The sequence below is a fragment of the Manduca sexta genome, chromosome 15 (assembly GCF_014839805.1).
Source record: "Manduca sexta isolate Smith_Timp_Sample1 chromosome 15, JHU_Msex_v1.0, whole genome shotgun sequence".
Classification (NCBI taxonomy): Eukaryota; Metazoa; Arthropoda; class Insecta; order Lepidoptera; family Sphingidae; genus Manduca; species Manduca sexta.
In genome coordinates, this window is record NC_051129.1 from 10,659,589 (window position 1) to 10,681,283 (window position 21,695).

The 21,695-nt window shown below is 34.1% G+C and overlaps 1 protein-coding gene across 2 annotated transcripts; it reads left to right on the forward strand.

Moving 5' to 3' along the window:
* Positions 1-308: 308 nt before the first annotated feature.
* Positions 309-20,950, forward strand: LOC115451260 (peptide transporter family 1). 2 transcript variants are annotated; one of them, XM_037438946.1, is made up of 14 exons: positions 309-427; positions 529-610; positions 745-886; positions 2,218-2,304; positions 4,977-5,251; positions 8,371-8,453; positions 10,170-10,343; positions 11,445-11,570; positions 12,800-12,922; positions 14,081-14,394; positions 17,342-17,552; positions 18,551-18,637; positions 20,301-20,450; positions 20,734-20,950. In XM_037438946.1, exons 1-14 carry the CDS (start codon positions 380-382, stop codon positions 20,905-20,907), a joined length of 2,076 nt encoding a protein of 691 aa, XP_037294843.1. In that variant the 5' UTR covers positions 309-379; the 3' UTR covers positions 20,908-20,950. The 2 variants fall into 2 exon arrangements, with proteins under 2 accessions (XP_037294843.1, XP_037294844.1); XM_037438947.1 differs by lacking the exon at positions 12,800-12,922.
* Positions 20,951-21,695: the final 745 nt, after the last annotated feature.

The following is a 21,695-nucleotide window of genomic DNA, read 5'->3' on the forward strand; positions in this document are numbered from 1 at the left end:
AAAAAACTCCCGCCGGTTTCAACGAAAGGCTACGCAAGGCCCTTATAAACAAGGCTTTCTAGGGTGGGCAGATGTTTCTAAGGTGGGTGCCGCTTTCCTCCCCTTGTCCCACCCCAGCTTTGTAAAACAGTCTTCTCCAGGGAGTCTTGTTCAGTCCATCATAAGGTACTTATTATCAGTATCAACAGTTAATTTAGTTATATTATGAGAAAGATATTTTATTTTTGTCTGAGCGTATGTTTAGGTATGTATTTGTTTATCTTGATTCTTGATAGAGTGGCAGCAGATAGTAGTGTTTACCGGTAAAACATTCATTCACAATATAAATTAGAAAGTTACTGTATATGTTTATTAGTGACCTATTTTTCATGATAGCATAATGTCTAAAGATATTAAAAATGATGAAGATACAAAATCACAATCTCCGGTGCGTTTATTCTGGAATGGATTAATTTATTTCTGACAAAAAATATAAGTGAAACGGATTTCGTATTACAAAATGGATATATTATCGCTTTTTATTTGTAGGTTTCTGATCGTTTCCCGGGAATTATTATTATTATAGCGTTATCGGAATTTTGTGAACGGTTTTCGTATTCGGGAATGAAAGGTGAGTTGTTTAATATTTAGTTTTTTTGTTTGTTTTTAAGTGCAACTCTATGGAAATACTGACACGATTCATAAAATGCTTTCATTTAATTTAAAAAAAAGTTAGTATCAATTAACTATAGGTGTTTGTTTCAGCATTTTTAACGTTATACTTACGAAGTAAACTTGGTTACACTGACGATGGGGCGACTGAGACGTACCATTGGTTCAGCACATTTATATACGTGTTTCCAATTGTAGGTGGAATAATGGCAGATAATTACCTTGGAAAATTCAAGTATGTTCATTTTGAAATCTACCTAACTTATGATTTTAAAAAATAAGACTTGGCAGTGTGATCTTTGATCTTAGCCGGATTTTTATAGAAAAAATAAAAAATATGTTGAAAAAAATGTTTTGGCGGGAGTTTTGGCAATGTTAATGCGTCCAGTGATAAAATAATATTTTAATTCTTTATTATGTCGCTATTCATTGTGCCAAAGGAGTAAATTAATATATTATAAAATATCTAGAGGCGTAATAAAATAATTTGATTTACGACATTTTAAATCTCAGTTATAATTTTTGCTCATTAAAAATCGCCTGAGAATGACAAAAGTAGTTTATATTATTGCCATCATGAACAAACCTTTAAGCATGGAATTATTGTGTATTATTTATTATACAACTCTAAACGTAAGTATTAATATTATAGTAGGTATAAACTTATATTGGATAAATCTCTACCTATTAATTTTTTATTACTTACTTATAATAGGGGATTGATAATCATAATTTTTTACCGGAACGCAGAGCTGTTTGCTTATTCCTCAAGGCATATTGAGGGAAATATGTTCCGTTCTAACCCTTTAAAGCGTTGTATAAGTACCATTTAGACTACTTTAGACCCTCGATTAACAAAAAGTACAGAAAAAATGCCATTTCTTAACATATCTCGGCAGTTTTGTGTCCGCTTAAGCGCTGTAGTCAAAAGAAAGTCGATCTTTTCACGCTTGAGTGGAATATAAATGCAATACTTTAACAGAATGAAGGAAGCAAGTTTAAGAACTTTAGATAAAGAAAATGGTTCGTGCCTTGTAGAATAGAAATATTCTTTTTGGTAATGCTAGCGGGTACAGTCGGAATATAAATTCAACAATTATTAATTCCAATTCTGATGTAATATTATTAAAATAAACAAACACACATCACGCCTTGAGCGCCGAACTTCGAAGGGATAGGCAGAGACGTAACGAAACACAGTTGGTATCTTGGCTCCATGATGTGATAGGGAGCGACTCTATCGCCATATCGGACACAAATTTCAGACTCCGGGCTGATACTAAGCACAAAATTCAAAAAACATTTTGCTCGGCCCTGGATTGGACCCCTATCAGAGAGATAGACTTACCTGCAATACAACTACGCCACCGAGGCAGTCATTACATTATAGAGCATCTCAATCAATAACTTCAATCTTGAAAATAATGCTCGCACAGGGCGCATAAAATGTTAGCCACTGGTAGCTCGTTTAGTCTTTTAATTGTATACAAATGAATGTACAAAAAAATTGTTTAATGAAATTAGTTATGTATTTTTAATTTACTATGTCCCGATTATTTGTTTCAGGACAATCTTGTACATGATGTTTGTGTATGCGGCGGGGAATATGCTGGTAGCCCTAACCGCGATACCACAGTTAGCTTTACCCGCACGGTAAGTATAAACCTTCGTCCTCATGTTTATAATGTTAGCCCATATTAGAGACCATCATGCAACAATAATAAGCATTTATTAATTAAATGGTCTTTAAATTTTTTTTGTTACCGACTTGAAATATGTAAAATCTTTTGTGGGGTAATTCAATGTTCCATCGCTATATTAAATAATGAATTTATTATTATTTTGTATGATATGGATACAATAAGTTACATCCGCCTTAATTAATCGTCTTGTCTTTTATGTAGGAGAAGGAATTAAAAATTTATTGACTTGTTTTAAGATTTTGTTTTAAAACAAGTTTAAAATTAAAACTACTCGTAATGGGAAAAGGAATTAAAATTAATTGTCTTGTCTGAAAAGAGATTTAATTTTCCTAAAATATTCTTATGTTATTTACAAATTAAAATTACCCGCAAACGTATTTTGTTAGTTTTCTAAAATATACACGTTGCCAACATGTTAGGGTCTAGTCACATTAAGATTTACGACAAAAAAAGAAATGCCGATGTTTCATTTGCATGATAGTCACTACACAATACATTTTCACTTTAAATCTTTTATGACATTTTAGATTGCCTCTATGCTTTTTTTAGTCAAAACAGAGTGCAAAAAATGACTCCCGACGTGAAGTATTGCTTTATAAATAAAGGTTTTGTTATAGAAAAACCGGACCTAAATCAATTGTAATATTACAGTGCGTATTGTGGCTTAAAATAAGGTTCATAATATGAAAGCATTTACTAGAAAATTCCTTCAGATTATCTGTCAGTAAGCACCCTTAGACAGCGGCGATAGCCTAGTTGGATGTGGAACGGACTGCCGAGACGAATGTCCGCAGGTTCAAATCCCAAGGGCACACACCTCTGACTTTTCTAAAAAAAAAATCATGTGTGTATTCTTTGTGAATTTATCGTTCGCTTTAACGGTGAAGGAAAACATCGTGAGGAAACCTGCACATCTGAGAAGTTCTCTATAGGAATTTCGAAGGTGTGTGAAGTCTACCAATCCGCACTAGGCCAGCGTGGTGGACTAAGGCCTAAACCCTCTCAGTAGTAGAGGAGGCCCGTGCTCAGCAGTGGGACAGTATATAATACAGGGCTGATATTATTATTATTATATTATTATAAGCACCTTTAGATATGATGTAGTTGCCGAGGCAACCGGAGCGCGCATTGTATAATTCCAATTAACTTTTAGTGAAAGGTAGCTATTCTACTCACCTGGCAGCTCTATGCCTGCATAATTTAAACGTTGGTTAATAAAGGATGTCATTGCTACCGTAGGAAAATAACTCGTTTATGCCTGACGAATACAGCCGAAAACTTTGGGTTTGTAGTTTACATTTAGTTAAATGAATGGTCATATTTTGCGATGTTTTTTTGCCTCGTTGTCTTCGCATTTTTTTATCTCGTGTCGCCGTCTCGTAATGCTTCGAGATGTTGGCCCTGGTACTTTTTTTAAATTTATTGTTTACCGTAAGGTGCTTAATATTAAGAACTATTTTACTATGGTAGTATAATCACAAGTTATAAAAAAGCAAATTCATACAAGAGTAGAACCAAGAGGGTCTATTAGCAGATTACCAAATGCAAAGATTAGACTTTAAAATAAAACAGCTATTGTTTAGATTTTACTAAAATTAGTATAGATTTTATACTATAATTTTGTACCGTCGTTTCGAAGACCGCGGCCTTCATAGTTACGGGGGGGGGGGGGTCTTAGCTGTTGTTCTTCCGAAAAGTCGAAGTTACAAAATCTACAATTAATAAAATTTTAAAATGTTGTATGTCTTCGAAACGTTGGGAGAAAATTATAATAGAAAAAACCGCGATAAAATCCGAAATAGTATCATGTCAATGCAAAAATTAGGTAATGTAAGCCTGACCAGGGGAATTAAAACCCTTGCTATTTTGTGGAACTAATTACTAGTACTGACAACATTAAATTTAAAACAGAAAAGCAAAAATGTCACCTCCAAATGAGGTTTTTTATTTACCTGGTCACGCTATAATAAATTGTCACCCGTTATTGCATGATACTATGACGCCATGCCACTCTTCCTCGATCCCTTATCTGTTAACGCAGTTACGCTGCCCTACGGGGAAAAAATTATGTATCCCGTTTGTACCTCGACTGACCTTCGACCATAGATTACACTATATTTATCAGGACCTTCGACTTTCTATTACCGAACTTATAACGCATGTTGTAGAAAAGGACATAATAGACATAAACGGATGATTTGTTGCTTATTAGCAAAGTTAGATAAAGGAAAATAGTATAATTTTATTATTGGGTTGCACTCAACATGGTCGTTTAATTTCTATGCGTTGCGTGCGCCTAAAACGCTCACCAAAAAGTCAGATATATGTTTGTATAAGCTGGCCATTGACAGGCAACAAAATATATATTTGAAATGTTGAAAATTGCATCTTAAAATATTATAGTATTGCTGTAGAATAAAGATAACGCAAAAAAAGGAACATAATATTAATTATTTAGCTACTCCAAAGGCATTCCTACCATTAACGTGTTTTTCGTTCCGTGCGTTTCATAAATTTTTTTTGTTATATTTTGACATCTCCACTTTTGAACATCCTGTACCTTTTCTTCAATAATTATATATTTTTGCGTCCTATATACTTGGTTCAATGATTCATTTGCAGACTCTGCACTTTCATCGGTTTATTCATGATTACAATCGGCGCTGGTGGCATTAAGCCTTGCGTCACAGCGTTCGGAGGCGATCAGTTCCGACTCCCAGAGCAGGAACATCACTTAGCGGTCTACTTCAGCCTATTATACTTCAGTCTTTGCATGGGCAGTCTTATCGCGAAGACGGTCTCTCCAATACTCAGATCGGAGATCCACTGCTTTGGTGATAAGGACTGTTATTCCTTGGCTTTCGGTGCGCCGGGGCTGTTGGTGTTGTTGTCTATAGGTAATTATAATTATATGATATCGTAAATTAATCATCAACCTAGGTTTCTTGTACGATACGATACGTATGCGACAGTCCTCTGGGATAAGTACTACCGTAAGTAGTTTGAGTGTGTCGCTTAACACTATGCTTCAGTTTAAAGGTCGTTGCAAATAGTGTAACTGAATGATAAAGACTAACCCTAGGCGTTTTTATCTATGGACGGAGTAGAGCTATGATAACAAGTCTGTTTCTCAGAGTTAACGGCATGGCAGCCTTCGCGGTGCGTAGCTATAGGGCCGTTGTACAGCCCTATATCACAGCTCTACTCCGTCCTTAGATAAAAGACGTCTATGAATAAGTGGGTAAATGTGTATCTCTCTCAGGGTGAGGGTCGCAGTGGAACGGCACGCCATATTTATGGTTGCACAAGTGTGCATTGGCTATTTCTACTACTATTTATGAGGAGTTTTGACGCTTACCTTCACGCGAGCGCTCTCTCCTTTTACTCTGTTTGATATAAAAAAGACAATTATATGATTGCCCGATGGTAATAGTCGCTTGCCCATACATATAACCTATGGCATTGAATCTTTAAAACAATGAACTCAGAATTTTTCTTATTAATATGCTCAGATTTAATTCCATAATGCACAATAATTTCGGTACTTGGAATGATCTCGAAACTTTAATAACAATGCTTGTTAGCATTCTATTTAAATAGAGCTTAAAGATTTTTAATGGAAAATAAAAATTAATGATTTATACAAGAGACTTATTGTTGCTGCATTTTTTTTAATCCTTTATGCGCTTGAACTATTATTATACCAATGAACTCTTCTAAAAAGAAATAATAGTAAAGTCGTAAATATTGTAAATGTGAATAAGATGCCGAATTCGCAGAATGGCTTCGAGTATTGTATTCAAACTTATTGTGAATACGTGGTCATTGTATAGATTTTTAAATATTTTTTATGACTAAGGGATTAAGCATTTAAAGATATAGGATTCGAAATTCGACTTACGCTGTGTTTAGCCATTTTGTCTGATACCGTTCTTTTTTATTGCTTTGAATGACGAGACGAGCTTGCCGTTCGCTTGATAGAAAGCGATACGAGCTCCCATAAACAATAGAAAAACCACCCAACACCTTGAATTACAAAGTGTTGTTGTTTACAAAGTATTGAGACCTACCTCCAGTATATAAATTAATGCGAAGTAATTCCTGTTTCGTACAGTAAGTGAAATTCCAAAACCTCCACAACATTCAAGAAAGTGATTTGCAGGGTCTACTAACTTTTTTGTTGTTGATGTATCATTCAATTATCCACTCCACCTGTTCTATAAATAAATAAAAAATATATTTAAAGAGTCTTGTTAGATGTGTTCAGAGCCTAAAACAAATTATTTGGGCTGCCACGTGGCGGTAAATATTTGTAATCGTAATATCTATTTGGTAAGACATGAATTAGATAAGATATAGCAACAAAGTATGAAATTTACGTCTATGACTCGCTTGTGGACAAAATTATTAAGAAAACATAGACTTAGGCCTGTTTCACAAGTTTTAAGTAAAATTTGATTTGACAGTTTCATTACCATTTGTTTGGGAGTATAGATTAGAGCAGGGTATTTTTGGCACGCCATCCTTTTGCCTAAAATAGATATGCTCACGTCCCTTATCTCTTCATTGCAAGATAGTGGAAACCAGGTAGTTACTTAATATCCTAACGAAAATACAAAATACAAATATTATGAAAGTGTGTTTGTTTATATGTTAAGTCTTCACGTCTTTTACATCTTCATGTCTTTACTACTTAAAGCGATGATCATGGAATTTGCAGATACGTTGTCAGGGATACAGAAGGGAATATAGTAATCTTTAATCCAGAAAAAATACCATCTCCGCGGGATAAAAAATATTCTACATGTATGTCCCTCTTCACATGTTGTCACGCCACTCTTGGAGTGCAGCCCCCCCCCCCCCTTGAAAAGCAACGGATTAGAGTATGACTTTTGTATTTGGTCGGCTTCCACATTTAAATAACGAGTAGCATTAAGTCAGAAATTGTGAAACAGGCTTTAGTAATATTGCATCAGTTTAATGAGATGCTAAGTAATTAAACGCCTCGCAACATCATACCGCTCTCTGGAGCGTGACTGTATAGTCAGAGAGGCCTGATAGCTGGATAGATAGGAGATTTTTATATTCTTTCACCTATACCTATATCTATACCTACAGCGATGTCATTTTATATTGGGAGAATATAAACCGGGACTTTTATGTCGGAAGAACTTTTTAAACGCGAGCGGAGCCGCGAACAAAACCTAGTAAACAATATAAACAAAACAAATGACGGTGACAATACGCAACCAACAATCGTAACCTTGTTCATTTACGTGTTGATCAAACAGTGGAAAAATATACAAACACAAATGTAAATAATTTCGAAATTATCACGCTGATTGTAAAGGTGAAATACATCTATTTCAGTCTCGCGACGATGTTTGTTTTGTTGCTAATTATGACGTTTGTAAATATTGTTATATTAGTTTGACGTCAGTTAATGTATGATTACTGATGTATAGACTAAGGTATGGCTTTAGTATAGTGCTTATCTAAATTTTGTGTTATATTAGTATAATAAATATGTGAAGTCTGCCAAACCGCGATAGGCTAGCGTGAGAGTAAGAGTTCTCTACTACTGAGAGGGCCTTAACCCTCTCAGTAGTAGAGAAGCTCCGTTCTCAGCAGTGGCCGTATAATTTACAGGGCTAGTAATATTATAAATAATAAAAGATATAATTAGAATAATTATAAATAAATAATATACTGTATGTCTTTATATTGATTGATTGTTTTTTTTTCTGGGATAAAAGGGTCATCGTTATTTTGAACACATTTAAAGAAACCTATATATGTATATTAAGGAATTTGTTCATCCATTGAATGGCCTACGTGATAACTTATAACAAATGTCACAATTTTTCATATTATAAATTGTATTGCAGCGCTGGTTGTGCGATATCTTTACAAAGAAAGTAAAGAAGCGGGGAAAAAGATAGGACTTCAACAATTCACTAACTGTACGAACAGTAAAACCTTTTTGTTCCTGTTACTATGTTTCCTTTTATTTCAGTGGTATTTGTCAGCGCTAAGAGCCGATATGTCATGAAAAGTCCGGAAGGAAACGTAGTTCTCGATTTTGTTAGATGTGTTTCGGTAAGTATACTAATTTTATAAATACTTTATATTAACAAAAAAGTAAGTTGTTAAAATATAATAATAAAAATCAACAATAGGCTCTTTCGCATAATAGAAGAATCAAAGAACTCAGAAACATAATAATAAATATAAAGTAGAATCGATTTCTGCATTATATACATTATACAGTCTTACTTATAAACTTGTTTTAGCGTTAAGAGGTGGTTTAAAATTACTTAAATAGCTGTCAAAACATCACCGGTTTCCTAGTTTAAACCTTATCAAGGGACAATATGGCGGGTTTTGACTTACAGCTGATCCAGTAAATTTGTGTTTTAACTAAGCATAGCTTTGTAAATTTTTCATATGTAAGACTGAAAGTGTCTAATTTTTATTTTAAATCTAGGTGTCAGAATAATTCTCTTGATTACTGAAGACACTAACTTTGTCTTATAATAGACATGTACAATTTTTTGGATGTAGTAATAAATGTGATAGTATCACATCACTGCCAATAGTTCTATATTCTTTTATACACGAACGAACGAGAAAACAAATAAATAAAGCACGAGTAAAATCTAATATTTTTCGAAAGAACAAAGCTCGGTAAATCAGGTATAAGTCCTAACATTCATATCTATGTGTTGTAATGACCACAGGGATGGAGTTAGGCAACACCTTATAGGGCAATCATTAAAGTTTAGAGCGGATTTATTTATTCAAATCCGGCTAGGACTTATATCTATGATTATAGAGTTCAATATCGCTTTTCTCTTGAATTATTTTAATTTAGTAATTATTGATCTTAATAAGTTTTAAAGTGTAACGTGTAGTGTATTTGAAGAGTATTTTTAAGTAGAAGCTAAGAAGGATAGTAGGTTATTCGCTGAATGTTAATTGATTATAACTCCCTCTTAATGCCTATATTGACTTCTACGACTCACCGTCCATTGCTTAACACCTTATAACTCCCTCTTTAAACCTGCATTGATATCTATGACTCACGGTCTATTCCTTAAATAAATCGCATAGCACCTTAGCGCTAACACTTATTATAAGAAATTGCCCCCAATGTCGAGTCCTAACTACGTCTCTGGCTATGTTTGTTCGCTACAAACACAGTCACCTTTCCCGAGATAAATCTCAACTTGTAACACACGTTTAAGAAGTGAAATAACACAGCGTAAACATCTATACTTTTATTTTCATTCATAATTTCGAAACGGAATGTTTTTACGATATAGATATATTGTAATAAAGTTGTATGAAGTTTGTAGTGCGTACTGATAATTTTTATGTTTACGCGAATGTTTGATATCAAAATGAAACTAGCTTTCGGATTTCATCGAGGTTTTTAATATTCATTCTACCTAAATAGAAAATACGCCCAACATATATTTTTTTTTAAATATATGGTATTGTAAAATGTATGTAATGTTGGGTTTTCAGATGATCTCAATTCGCTCCGTGACCATGCAGGGTGCAAAGTTTTCGCAACGTCGGGGATTAAAAAATTCGGATCAAATCCGTAAACTAGTTTTATTTTGACTATGCTTCTATTTCAAATGGGTATGCTAAGATCATAACTAAAGCAAATGTTACAAAACGTGTAAAAGAGAATACCAACGTTGTCTATTAAAAATGTTTTGTTTGTTATACTTACTGACCGACTCCATTACACTGATTTAGAACAAAACAACTCAGTCCTTTATCTGATATTTTCTTTGTTCTCAGCTAGGCTTAAAGAACGCTCTGTTTAAACGTGGTAAAAATGAAAAACATTCCCACTGGCTCGACACGATGCACAATCAATACGACAAAAGATTCATTAGGGATATCAAGAAAACACTCTCTATTCTGATGCTTTTCACCGTATTACCAGTGTTCTGGGCTTTGTTGGACCAAATGGTGAGTTTAAGTGAAATATTATCCAGTTAATTTCCTAATGGACTGTTTAGAGATACAAAATTGAATTAAAAACACGAAATGCCGCGTTACCCCAATTCGGGGGTAATTTGAACGAAAATTGGGGTATTATTATGAGTGGAGTATGTTAAGTCATGTAATAAAATGTTAGCGTAGATTGTATTTCGAGTGGGTTGATGTAATAATATCAAAAGTAAAGAAATGAGAATTTCAGAGAAATATCATTAATAGAAATCATACATAGAATTACGTACGATAAATTATAGCCCTATGAACAGTCGATGTTGTGTCATAATTATTAACATTGCGATCAAAGTTTCACGGTTATTATTAGTTTCATATTATGATGTGATAAGCAACAAATTATGTCATTTGCAACATATATATTTGGAATCCCAGACAATCCAAATTATTTTCATACCAAAAACACCGCAAATTATTTGTAACGGTCGATATTTTTTTTTGTTATTGCCTTAATAGGCAAAAGAGCGAGCTGTCCGTCTGATGTTAAGCAGCATCCGCCGCCCAAGGACTAAAGCAATGCCAGAAGCACAGCCAAGTCGTTGCCTACCTTTAAATAATAAAGTCCAAAACCTCGCCATTCCTACCCTACAGTATATAGATGCCAATGGAAAACATTACAATTAAGACTGCATTAATAAAACCCGCATAACTCCGAGCTGGCCAGACCCAACCTATTCCCTTTTCCATAAAACAAAGTTTGGGGCAACATGTAATTGGGTTTCCGTTTATAAGTATCACGCGTTTTGAGTCATTGAAGATTTTTTGCTTTATTTTTTGGAAAATGTTTTATATTGGCTTCCAAAATCAAATGAGTGGCTATAATTAGTTTTGTATTTGAGAATATATTGGTAGATAGGGCATTGCATAAATGCTTCACACTACTATGAAATGAATGTTGATTTAGTAACTTCACCAATTACCAACTTTGTTATAGTACCTATAGTGTTTCTCAGCAACAAATTGATAGCATCTTTGGGACATTTATTATGGAAACGAGGCAAAAACAGTGACCTTTTCAAGAAAGCTCATTGATACACATATAATTTATTCCCTTTTCAGGGCTCCCGATGGACCTTACAGGCGACAAAAATGGACGGTAGATTTGGTTTGATAACCATAAAACCAGATCAAATGCAAGTGTTGTCGCCTATTTGCATTCTTATACTCATACCGCTATTCCAAAAGGTATGATTTTTTATATATTTTCTTTTATTTGCTCATGCGCCGGTTTGTATTAAGAGTTTCAAGCTAGAAAATATAAAAAAACGTATTACGAAAATATTTCAAATTTATGAAAACATGTAGAGAATGAACATGTAAAGAATTTGCTCGATTTCGCGTAGTCAGACTCCGGTTCAAGCGTTATTAGTATCTCGAATATATTCTTTAGTTTAGTGTAACAGTACTTATCGATTTAGGGTTATCGAGTGAGTTATAAACTCGAATCAATAGCCGACACATTTGAAATAACACGTTAGGGTATTTGATATCGATTTTATTGGTTTTTTGCTACAGAATTAATCAAGATCGTGATATTTTTTTTAGGAACATTAGATATTATAAAAATGACCGGTCTAATATTCACATATGTTTCAAAACTTGTTTTATGTCCTTATACCCCATGAGAGATCTCTATACTCACAAAATTAAAATAGACTTTAAAAATATATATATGTCCATATACCCCATAGATTTCTATACTCATATTATTAAAATAGACCTTTAAACAATTTTATATCATATATAAGTAAATTATATAATGCGATATAAACCGATTTACCACACTACGTGTAATCCTTATCGCAACGTTAAAATAAATTCATTTAACGCTCCCGACGGGCTCGTTTTTGTGGCGAATACAAACTGCGATTGTTACTTGTCAAAGGCAGCTGAAGATTCGAAATACGCGTTTATAATCTGCAAGTGGCGCAGAACTAAATCTTTGTGGAATAATTAATGCCTATATTTAGAATTTCATGGTTATCTTTGAAGAAGTCCTTTACCTGTGGAGGGCTACTTCAAAATATATAAATAATGTATACTTAAATTACATTATATATAATAATTTATTACTGTTTACATAATATTCTCATTTTTGTAAATGTAGTTATTTGCGTGAAATTAAAAAGCATTTTATTTTATATTTATTTATATATTTAGTAATTTATAGCTCATTCCCGCATTTGTATACCTAAACCACTTTCTCCGCGAAACCACAAAGACTATGTGGTAAATGAACCTTCCTTGAAAGGTTAATTTACGAGAGAAGGTAGTGGGGAGAACATTAACAAAAATCACTGACATAATTTAAAAATATAAAACCTACGTAATATAAGTATACCCACATACATACATACATACGATTAGGTACATATATACGTTTATTTAGTTGTTAAAATAAATTTCCTTTATAGTACGCGTATCCTTTCCTGGAGAAGCGCAACGTGTTAAAGAATCCCCTTCACAAGTTGACTCTGGGGGGAGTGTTGGCCGGAGTGGCGTTCATAGCGTCCGGAGTGCTCGAGATTTATTTGAAGGTTAGTGAGTGTAAAATGGAACGTTATGGCAATTTTATTTTAATGTTGGTACTATTTTCTTGTTAAGGACAAGACATATTGTAACATTTTCGAACAGGACGGCATTATTGTGTCGACTGGCGACTTGGCAAAGTATTATTCGATACGAAAACTTACGCTTAGTTTTTCATATTATAATTATAATAAGTTCCATTATTATTAAAATAATATAGTTGGAGTTCTAAATTTTCCATTGATTTATTGCACTATTAATGACAGGATTTTTTAAATAATTAGTTGACCGTTATTTACATAAATAAAAGTAAATAAAAAAATTGAGATTAATTAATTGATTATCAAAATTTCCCTACAGTCTGTTAGAATAAATTGCATGTGACCCACAAAACTAATTCGCAAACACGAATCTCTTTGATAGTTTTATTGCTATGTTTACGTTAGTTGCTACTAATGCTTCCAAAGAGGTCAGACTTTTGCCCTGAATACTTCAGTTGCTTTTTAATTATATCTTGAAAATATATTCAACACATTGTTGTTATTATATTAACCCCATTGATTAATTATATCTTAAAAATACATTAAACAGGTTGTTCTTATTATATTAACCCATTGAGTAATGAGATTACTTTCAGTGGGAAGGTAGTTAAGGATATTTTGTTATACAATGGACTACATGGAATTTACTAGAATTTTATAGGGGTAAAGCATCTACTCATATTTGCTAGATTTTTATTATTCATTATAAAGGTAAAGCGTTCTCATAGTAGCTGGTTACGTCTAGTAAGTCAGGCCGGTAGATTTAGTGACTGACGAGGGACGCATCTGTCATATTCATAATATATTCACGTCATTTTGTCATACCGGGCAAAAAACATTACTATGAGCAAATAATTTAACTTTCATTTTAGTTGCTGTGTATAGCAATAAAACACACACTTCTTTTGTCACCAAAGGGGTATAGAAAGGCAAAACTAATGTACCTACTTTCCGCCATGTATACTCTGTCCCATGATATGATAGGGCCTGAGCCTATAGCCATATTTCGTAGAAATTCTAGACAGTAGAAAAACCCGATCGAGATCGCATCCGAGTCGTACTGTAATACAACTACTTCACCGATACAAAAAACTAAATACATTTTATAATATTTTATGTTTCCAGACAACCTACCCCGACCTCCCTCAGCCGGGCTACTCTCAACTGAGAATATTCAACGGAAATCCTTGTTCGGTGTCAATAGAAAATATCGAATATAACATAACTTTGACTGTGCCTTCTCTCTCACATGTTACTAGGAATATCCCCGTTCATAACACAAGTTTGCCTTTAAAGTTAGGCGGGAGTTGTATAGAGCCGAGGGAGGAATTGTTCCTGTTGGAAGACAACAGAGCCGTGTCGTTTTACTTTGCCCGTGATGTGTTGGAGCGGTATGTTGATAATCCGGAGAAGAGCAAGGCCGGATTTCCTGTTGTTAGGTAAGTGATTTGCGTATTCATTTTTTTAGATCGGTGATCAAGAGACTTTATATTACTTTCCTACTTCGCTTATGAAGTAAACTAATGGTTCTATGTTGCTTATACCACATCAAAAATACAGTTCGAAATATGTCATTCGAGATTCTTATATGTCGCTCGCACCACAGAAAAAATATAGTTAGAAATAAGTAATTCTACATTTTTTAAATATTCAACAAAGCTTGTTATATATGACTTCTCAAAAGTAGTACCAACTCACATGAGCTTTAAATGTCAAAACACTGCGTGACACTGCTGGTGATTTATGCTAGTGGTAGGATATATTTTATATACGCCCCGATATCGACCACCATACATTCTTATGTACGGTGTTAAAGTGTGTCGCGTTCTGGGATTAGCTTGTGTATATCCTGGTCCAACAGGCCGGCATAATTGTGTCAACGCCCAAAGGGGTAATCATCTCTCGTAGTCGACATTCTATTGTACGCCACTCCACTTACCATCAGGTTGAGTGGAGTCACTTCGCCGTGCACGTATTAAAAAACAATAGTAAAAATAATTTAAAGTGTAATTTTATGTACTTTGTGTAAAAGTGCTGTCCGGGACGGGTCGACCTTAGCCCAAACCATGCTACGCCACAGACCTATACATGTTCAAGATACCCCGGGGCCGTCCCGTATGCGCCGAAGAAGGCCACCGCGGGTTTTGGTTGGTATGCCGGTGTAGGGTATATAAGGGTTAGGGACTCGGTCCAACGCTCGCTCGGATGATGTTATATTCCCGAGTGTCGACATTGGGCCGTAAGACCGGTGAAACCAACATAACCATTCCACTGACCCTCTGAGTGGTGGTAGCGATAACGCGTTTTTTGCCCGCGTAAAAAAAAAAAAAGACCTATACATGAAGATATAGGATAGACCTAACAACTACTTGTGTAATAAAATATTTAACAGTTAAACTGGGACGTAGTAATCATGTGGCATTAAATCATCGTGTTGCGAATTTAACTGTCCGTTCAATTATAATTTTTCGCGTCTAGTGACGTTTATAAGTCGTTAAAATTTTTCAGCTTCATGGGTTTTTATTCCGCACACTCCAACTTAACGTTGTGGTGTAATTTGGTTAAATTTTATTACAATATGTAAATGGCGTGGAACATTCGCGAACAACCGTTACGCAACCGAATATTATATTTCATAACCAGTTTTATTTCAATGGAAATTTTCATTTGCAAGCATGTGATAATGAATAAAACATTAATACATGGTAATCAAGCGGGGGATGATATTAAAAATTTAAAATAGTTTAATATGGAACAATCATGTTTATACTGTGACCCGAGGGAGCGTTGAATATTTTATTAACTTGTTTTTGTTCGCGGATCTCCTCGTGTAAAAGATCTTTCCCAAGAGAAGTTGCGCATATTTTCAGGTTAAAGAGTAGATTTTTTTTTATATATTTGTAATTTAGTTGAAACGAGTATGCCATTTGCCTGGTGGTAAGCGATACGACCGCACATAAACAGTAGAGATATTGTGCAGAATTACTTTACTGCGCTCATTACCCTGAGACATAAGATGTTAACTCTCATAATGCCCAGTAATTACACTGGATACACTGGCCTTTAAACTGAGACAACAGCTCATGCACAGTAAGTGCTGTTTGGCGGTAGACATAGCCATTGCGTGGGCACTTACCCAGACTGCTCCTTACCAAGGGTGTCGCCAAGGGAGGGGCAGCTGTTCCCCTCTAGAGGTTCTAAAACTTGAATGAATTCACCAATAAAAATTTAAAATTATATAATAATATTATAGTTGCAAGTATGGTAGATGATACTTCCTTACACATTATAAAACGATAATCTAGAGATAGATAGTTTGAGATTCGAGAAGCAAATTGGCAAATTTCTATTCAGGGAAAATACATATCGGTATTTTTTATTTCGGAATATCACAGGCGAAGTCGAGGGTAAAAACTAGTTGATACTATTAATGATCGTTCGAAAGATTTCAGGAAAATTGATTTATTTTTTGCGATTCACAACTGTCGCGCATTTCTTTTCTGGAATTGTCGTTTTGCTAACTTTTAAATTCATTGGTGCTTACATTCGACAGTTTTCGATTTATTAGACTAATCGTGGCGAGGTGCTTTTTAAAACTAGTTTTTTAATTACTGAATTTTAATTAAATTCGTCTGAGGCAGCTTGTCCGTTGAGTACTTTTATTGGCCGGAGCTGGCATTCCGAATTCTGGATGTCTTTTAAGTTTTTAAATTAGCAAATGAACACGCCCTGAAAATAATTCAACTCTTTATTCCAAACTGTTCCATTAATTCTATTGCAATATAAAAGATCATTAAGTCGACTTAGCTAATTTCAAAATTATGTATTCAGAATGATTTCTTATGTTTACGCGAATGTTAGACATTGAAATAAAACTAAAAAATATTTTTTTTTTTTAGTTTTTAGTTTTATTTTATGTATTCAGAATAATATTTTATTGTAAAACTTTTTCGCATCGAAAGAAATACCGGCATATATAAATATTATGTGGTATAAGAATGTATGCTTGATTGTCTCTTTTCCTGTTACAATGAGGTGCATAATATGTCTATAAGTTGCGCCTTTGTATATCCTTTTCGGACTACAGTATTCAAAAGTGTGTGTACGTAAAATATTCTTTAACCCGAACAGTAACGAAAGGTCCTATAACCCGATTCTTGCCAGCTTCCCTTTCGTAATTCTTTTCTTTTCTTTCTTTATTCTGTATGTAATATCTAATTATCATTAGAACGATTTGAAGACCATAAGGTCTTCAATATGCATGCATACATATACATGCATATTATTAATATTTATATGTTGTTGAATTACTTATCGGAAAATTTGACCCGTCGCCACCTAACCCAAGTACATCATGTAAAACTTCGCATTTTTTACTCATAACAGATTCCTTATACCTCCCAATAATACAACAAACGTAGTGTTGTACAACAACAGACGTAATGAGACAGAAGTGAGTGTGTCGACCGGCGTGTCGTCACAGATGGAAGTGTTCGTTTCTACCTACTCCCTCGTAGTTAATGGGAGAGTTGTTACTACTGGACTCGAGTTGCTAAGCGGCGGCGTTTACACCATTATGGTTGATGAGGATGGTGGGGTAAGTTTTTTTTATTTAAATCGATAATAATGAAATGTTGGCGGGCTATATATTTATTGTTTTATTATGCGGAATGCCCAGACGAGCCTATTGCATGATGGTAAGCGCCATGATTATGCTACAACAACAACTGCAACTACGCACGACATTTTTTGACTTTAGCTGCATATTACCTACTTATTACTCTAGCTTTCAATTCTTTCAAACGCGAACAAAATATTGCTGTATGGCAACAGAAACAAATAAAGTAATAATACTCTTTACGTTCGAGAGACCTGCACCCATTTTTTATTTAAGAGTTAATACATACAAAATTTAACACATACATTTACTTAATATATCTGCACGATTACTGTAATAAAGAAAAACAATGCAAGCCATCGAACTATAAATGAAATGTACACAACAACCGACAGATAGATCGCTGCATAATAGCGTTATGAATGAATATCTGCGGTTACATTATTGAATTATGCATTTATTGGGCTGGAGTAGTTATTGGTATGCACGGTTTTGATTTACGTGTTACTAGCTTTTTATCGTGGCTCAGCCCGCGTGGAAAAGGTTTTTCCAGGAAAAATTATCACTCTATATTTTCCCGAACATTTTTTTTTTCTATATCACTTGGGATGAATGTAAGCTATATTAACGAAAAACAATCAAAATTTTAGTAGTTCTTGACAAATTAAATCTATTCAGCTTTATATATTAGTATAGATTAAAATTTTATCTTAAGTGCATTGTCACGTATACGAATGGGTAATTTTGGTTTGAATTAGCTTTTATCGTGTCCAGAAAATTCGAAATAATAAATTTTACAAGTTTTGTCTGGATACCCCATAATATTTTATTTTACCCCATTAATTGAATACCCCATAATTTAAAGTGACAAAATAACTAAAACCATTGGAACGGTAATAATTTAGTTCTAACGCCAATAAACGAATTAGGGTTGTCACAAACAACTATTTAATTAATTTATATACAATCTGTTTCAGAGGTCGAATTTGATCACGGTGACAGAACCGAATTCAATCAATATGATACTTCTGTTGCCGCAGTTCCTCATAATGTCAATAGCTGAGGTGAGAATTACTATTGAAAGCCTTTTCTGATAATAACCCTAAAATCTCTTGAGATGTTTAAATTATGCAAAGAGCCGGATTGATTTAGTGCGATTTGAGTCGTGATGAACGGAGGTGTAACTCTTGTTTGAAGTAATTAATCGTTTTTGTGGTATTAAAACTAAACATTAACAGTGATTTAGGTTTGATAGTTATTTTATGTGTAGTATAAAATATAATTAATAGGTGAATAAGAAAGAATCAAATAAAATATTAGGTACTGCTAACGTAGTTGGGGGTGGATCGGATTGCCGAGACGAATGTCCACAGGTTTGAAACCTTAGTTATGTGTGAATCATCACTTGTTTTAATGGTGAAGGAAAACATCGTGTGGAAATCTGCATACCTGAGAAGTTCTGTATATGAATTTTGAGCATATGTAAAGTCTGTCAATCGGCACTAGGCCAATGTGGTGGTTTAATGCATATTGCCTAATCGCTCTCAAGAGTAGAGGAGGCCTGTGCCCAACAGTGGGACAATACGAGTATATAATACAAGGCTGATATTATTATAATTAATAAAATAAATTCAAAACTTACTGAACATTTTCATGGGAATTTAAATAATTTTATGCAGAAAATTATGCTCTACCATTTTGAAAGCTTCTAAAGCCATGTAGAGATATGTAAAGCTTTTGACTGTAATAATGATAGTCGCTATTGTAACTGCTCGTAGTAAACTACGTATTTAATGCGCTACGAAAATTGGCGCGCGTAGCTATTCGTAGCAATACAAAGTGGCGTAGTACGTGGAGGCGTAGTTTCGTAGAGCACTACTTATTATTCATATCGTCTCTACAAAATATGTTTATTTTATTTATCGTAGTAAAACGTACTATTTTCTGCTTAATATAATATAAGTCGTTTAAAATAACTGTTTTTGTGGAATTATTATTTCTAATATGTTTGCTGTCGAGACTGTTGAGTGTGTTTGTGGTTTTTATTTGCATATGAATTGGATATTCTTCAGAAAAATTTAAAACCGCCGTAAATAATGTTGTATTCGTAACAAAAAAATATAACAAAGCCCCAGACGGTTTTTCGGACAAAAAATCTTGGGATTTAAATCTGACAACTTTAGCTCGATGAGTTAATCCCGTTTTGTAACATGGCTTTTTTTGTGAAACGCGAGAAATTTATTTCCATTCTATTTTTACGAGACGGATTTTTATTAAAGCTTATATCTGAGCAACTTCAAAAAATATTATGTAGTCCTTCAATAAAAATACCAACTGCTTGAGGTCGACTAATTAATTAGGAAAGAAAGCAGTTACTCTCCGTTTTCTCTTTTTTCGCCATGTATATAGTAGTCAATGTCAAGTCAAAAGACTTAGAATAAATTCAACAAAATAAAATATGCTTCGGTGGAGTAGTTGTATTGATGTACAAGTCTTTCCGTGCTGGGGTCTCGAGTTCAATCACGGGTGAAAAAAAGCTATATTAAGATTCTCATTATCAGCCTAAAGTTTAGCTCACCCACTACATAACACCTAACTTGACGAAATGTGTTACACCTCTGCCTACCCCTGAAAATGAAAGAAGTTGTGATGAATGCGTGCGTCACAGGTGATCATGTGATCACAATATCGCTTCGTCGCGTGACACTCACGTAAAGTCATTTGCAGGTGTTATTCGCGATAACAGGTAATGAGTTTGCTTTCAAAGAGTCGCCGGAGAGTATGAAGGCTGTGATGACGTCAGTGTGGCTGCTGACGGAGGCTGTGGGGAACGTCATCATTATCGTCATCACGAGAGTGTTTGTTAATTATGCACAGGTAATACAGATTTGAACATATTGTTAAAGGTTTTGATAATAAAACATTTCTTAGGGTATTTTCTTGATGTTTACGTTCGTGAAGATTACTGATTTTTATATTCAAAAGATACATGGGGTTTGTCCAAGATTCTGTGAGGATGCAATCGCCTTCAATCACTAGTACCTCTACTTAACCTTTCATGGAATAAGATTTTAGAAAGTTACATTTTTTGAAGGAAACGAAGTTTTTGGTAGTTTGTGTATTAATAATGATAGGCATTTAATATAATACTTTTTTTCAGGAAATTCAATTCTTCATATATACGGGTCTGATGTTCTTCTCAATGATCATATTTTATGTACTCTCAAGTAATTATCAGTTCGGTGTAGAAGAAGAATGTAAGAAGGAATTTCGTAGTAACAGTGAAGTGTTATACATGCAAGTGAAGCAAGCTGAAGATATTATGGAACATTAGTTTAAGAGAAGAATTTATAAAAATTAAATGATATTAAAAGTCACTGTTTTTTATTTGGTGCAAAATAAATATTTTTTATGAAATAAAAGTCAGTCTATGAAATTTAATGTCGTATTACAAATGTGATTTTAAAATAATAAAAAGTGTTTTGTTAACGATTATGTACTTAAAGTTGTAGGCTTAACAATACCGCTTGGTAAAATATGAAATGAGTGTGATGAGAGATTACATTCTTATATCGAGCAATGACCAAATAACAATAAAATTATTCCATACCAATTTCCTTAACAAAACCGAAATACAAATCTACATACAGAACACTTTAAAGATTCCATACAAGTCCTTTCCAATTTGTATAAGCGTATCGTTTCTGCATATTACGGCATACAACAACGGATTCAGACGATGGTTATGGGGTCTTAATACAATGCTATGGTTATTGTTTTTGGACAAAAACATACAAGCCTTTGTTTGGGAGCAGGATAGTGACCTTAAAATAAATTATATCTTTATGACTGCCTCGATAGCGTGGTTGTTCCTGTACACGGTATAAGTACGACTACCGCGCTGAGGTCGTGGGTTCGAATCCCGGGACAGGCCAAAATAATTGTGGCTGGGTTTTTCCATTTTAAAAAATACTCATTTACAGCTCGGATTTAGGAAGTTGGCGGTGTGATACTCCCGACCTCGGAATGCACATTAAGGCGTTGGTCCTGCGCATGATCAAGACAAAACATTTCAATATTGGTAAGGGCTAACGGAGGTTGCATCTTTTTAATGTACGACGA

Coding starts and splice junctions, on each gene's coding strand:
- LOC115451260 (XM_037438946.1), top strand. CDS start 380: ATGTCTAAAGATATTAAAAATGATGAAGATACAAAATCACAATCTCCG. Junction 611..744: donor TTCGTATTCGGGAATGAAAG/GTGAGTTGTTTA, acceptor TGTTTGTTTCAG/CATTTTTAACGTTATACTTA. Junction 10,344..11,444: donor GGGCTTTGTTGGACCAAATG/GTGAGTTTAAGT, acceptor TTCCCTTTTCAG/GGCTCCCGATGGACCTTACA.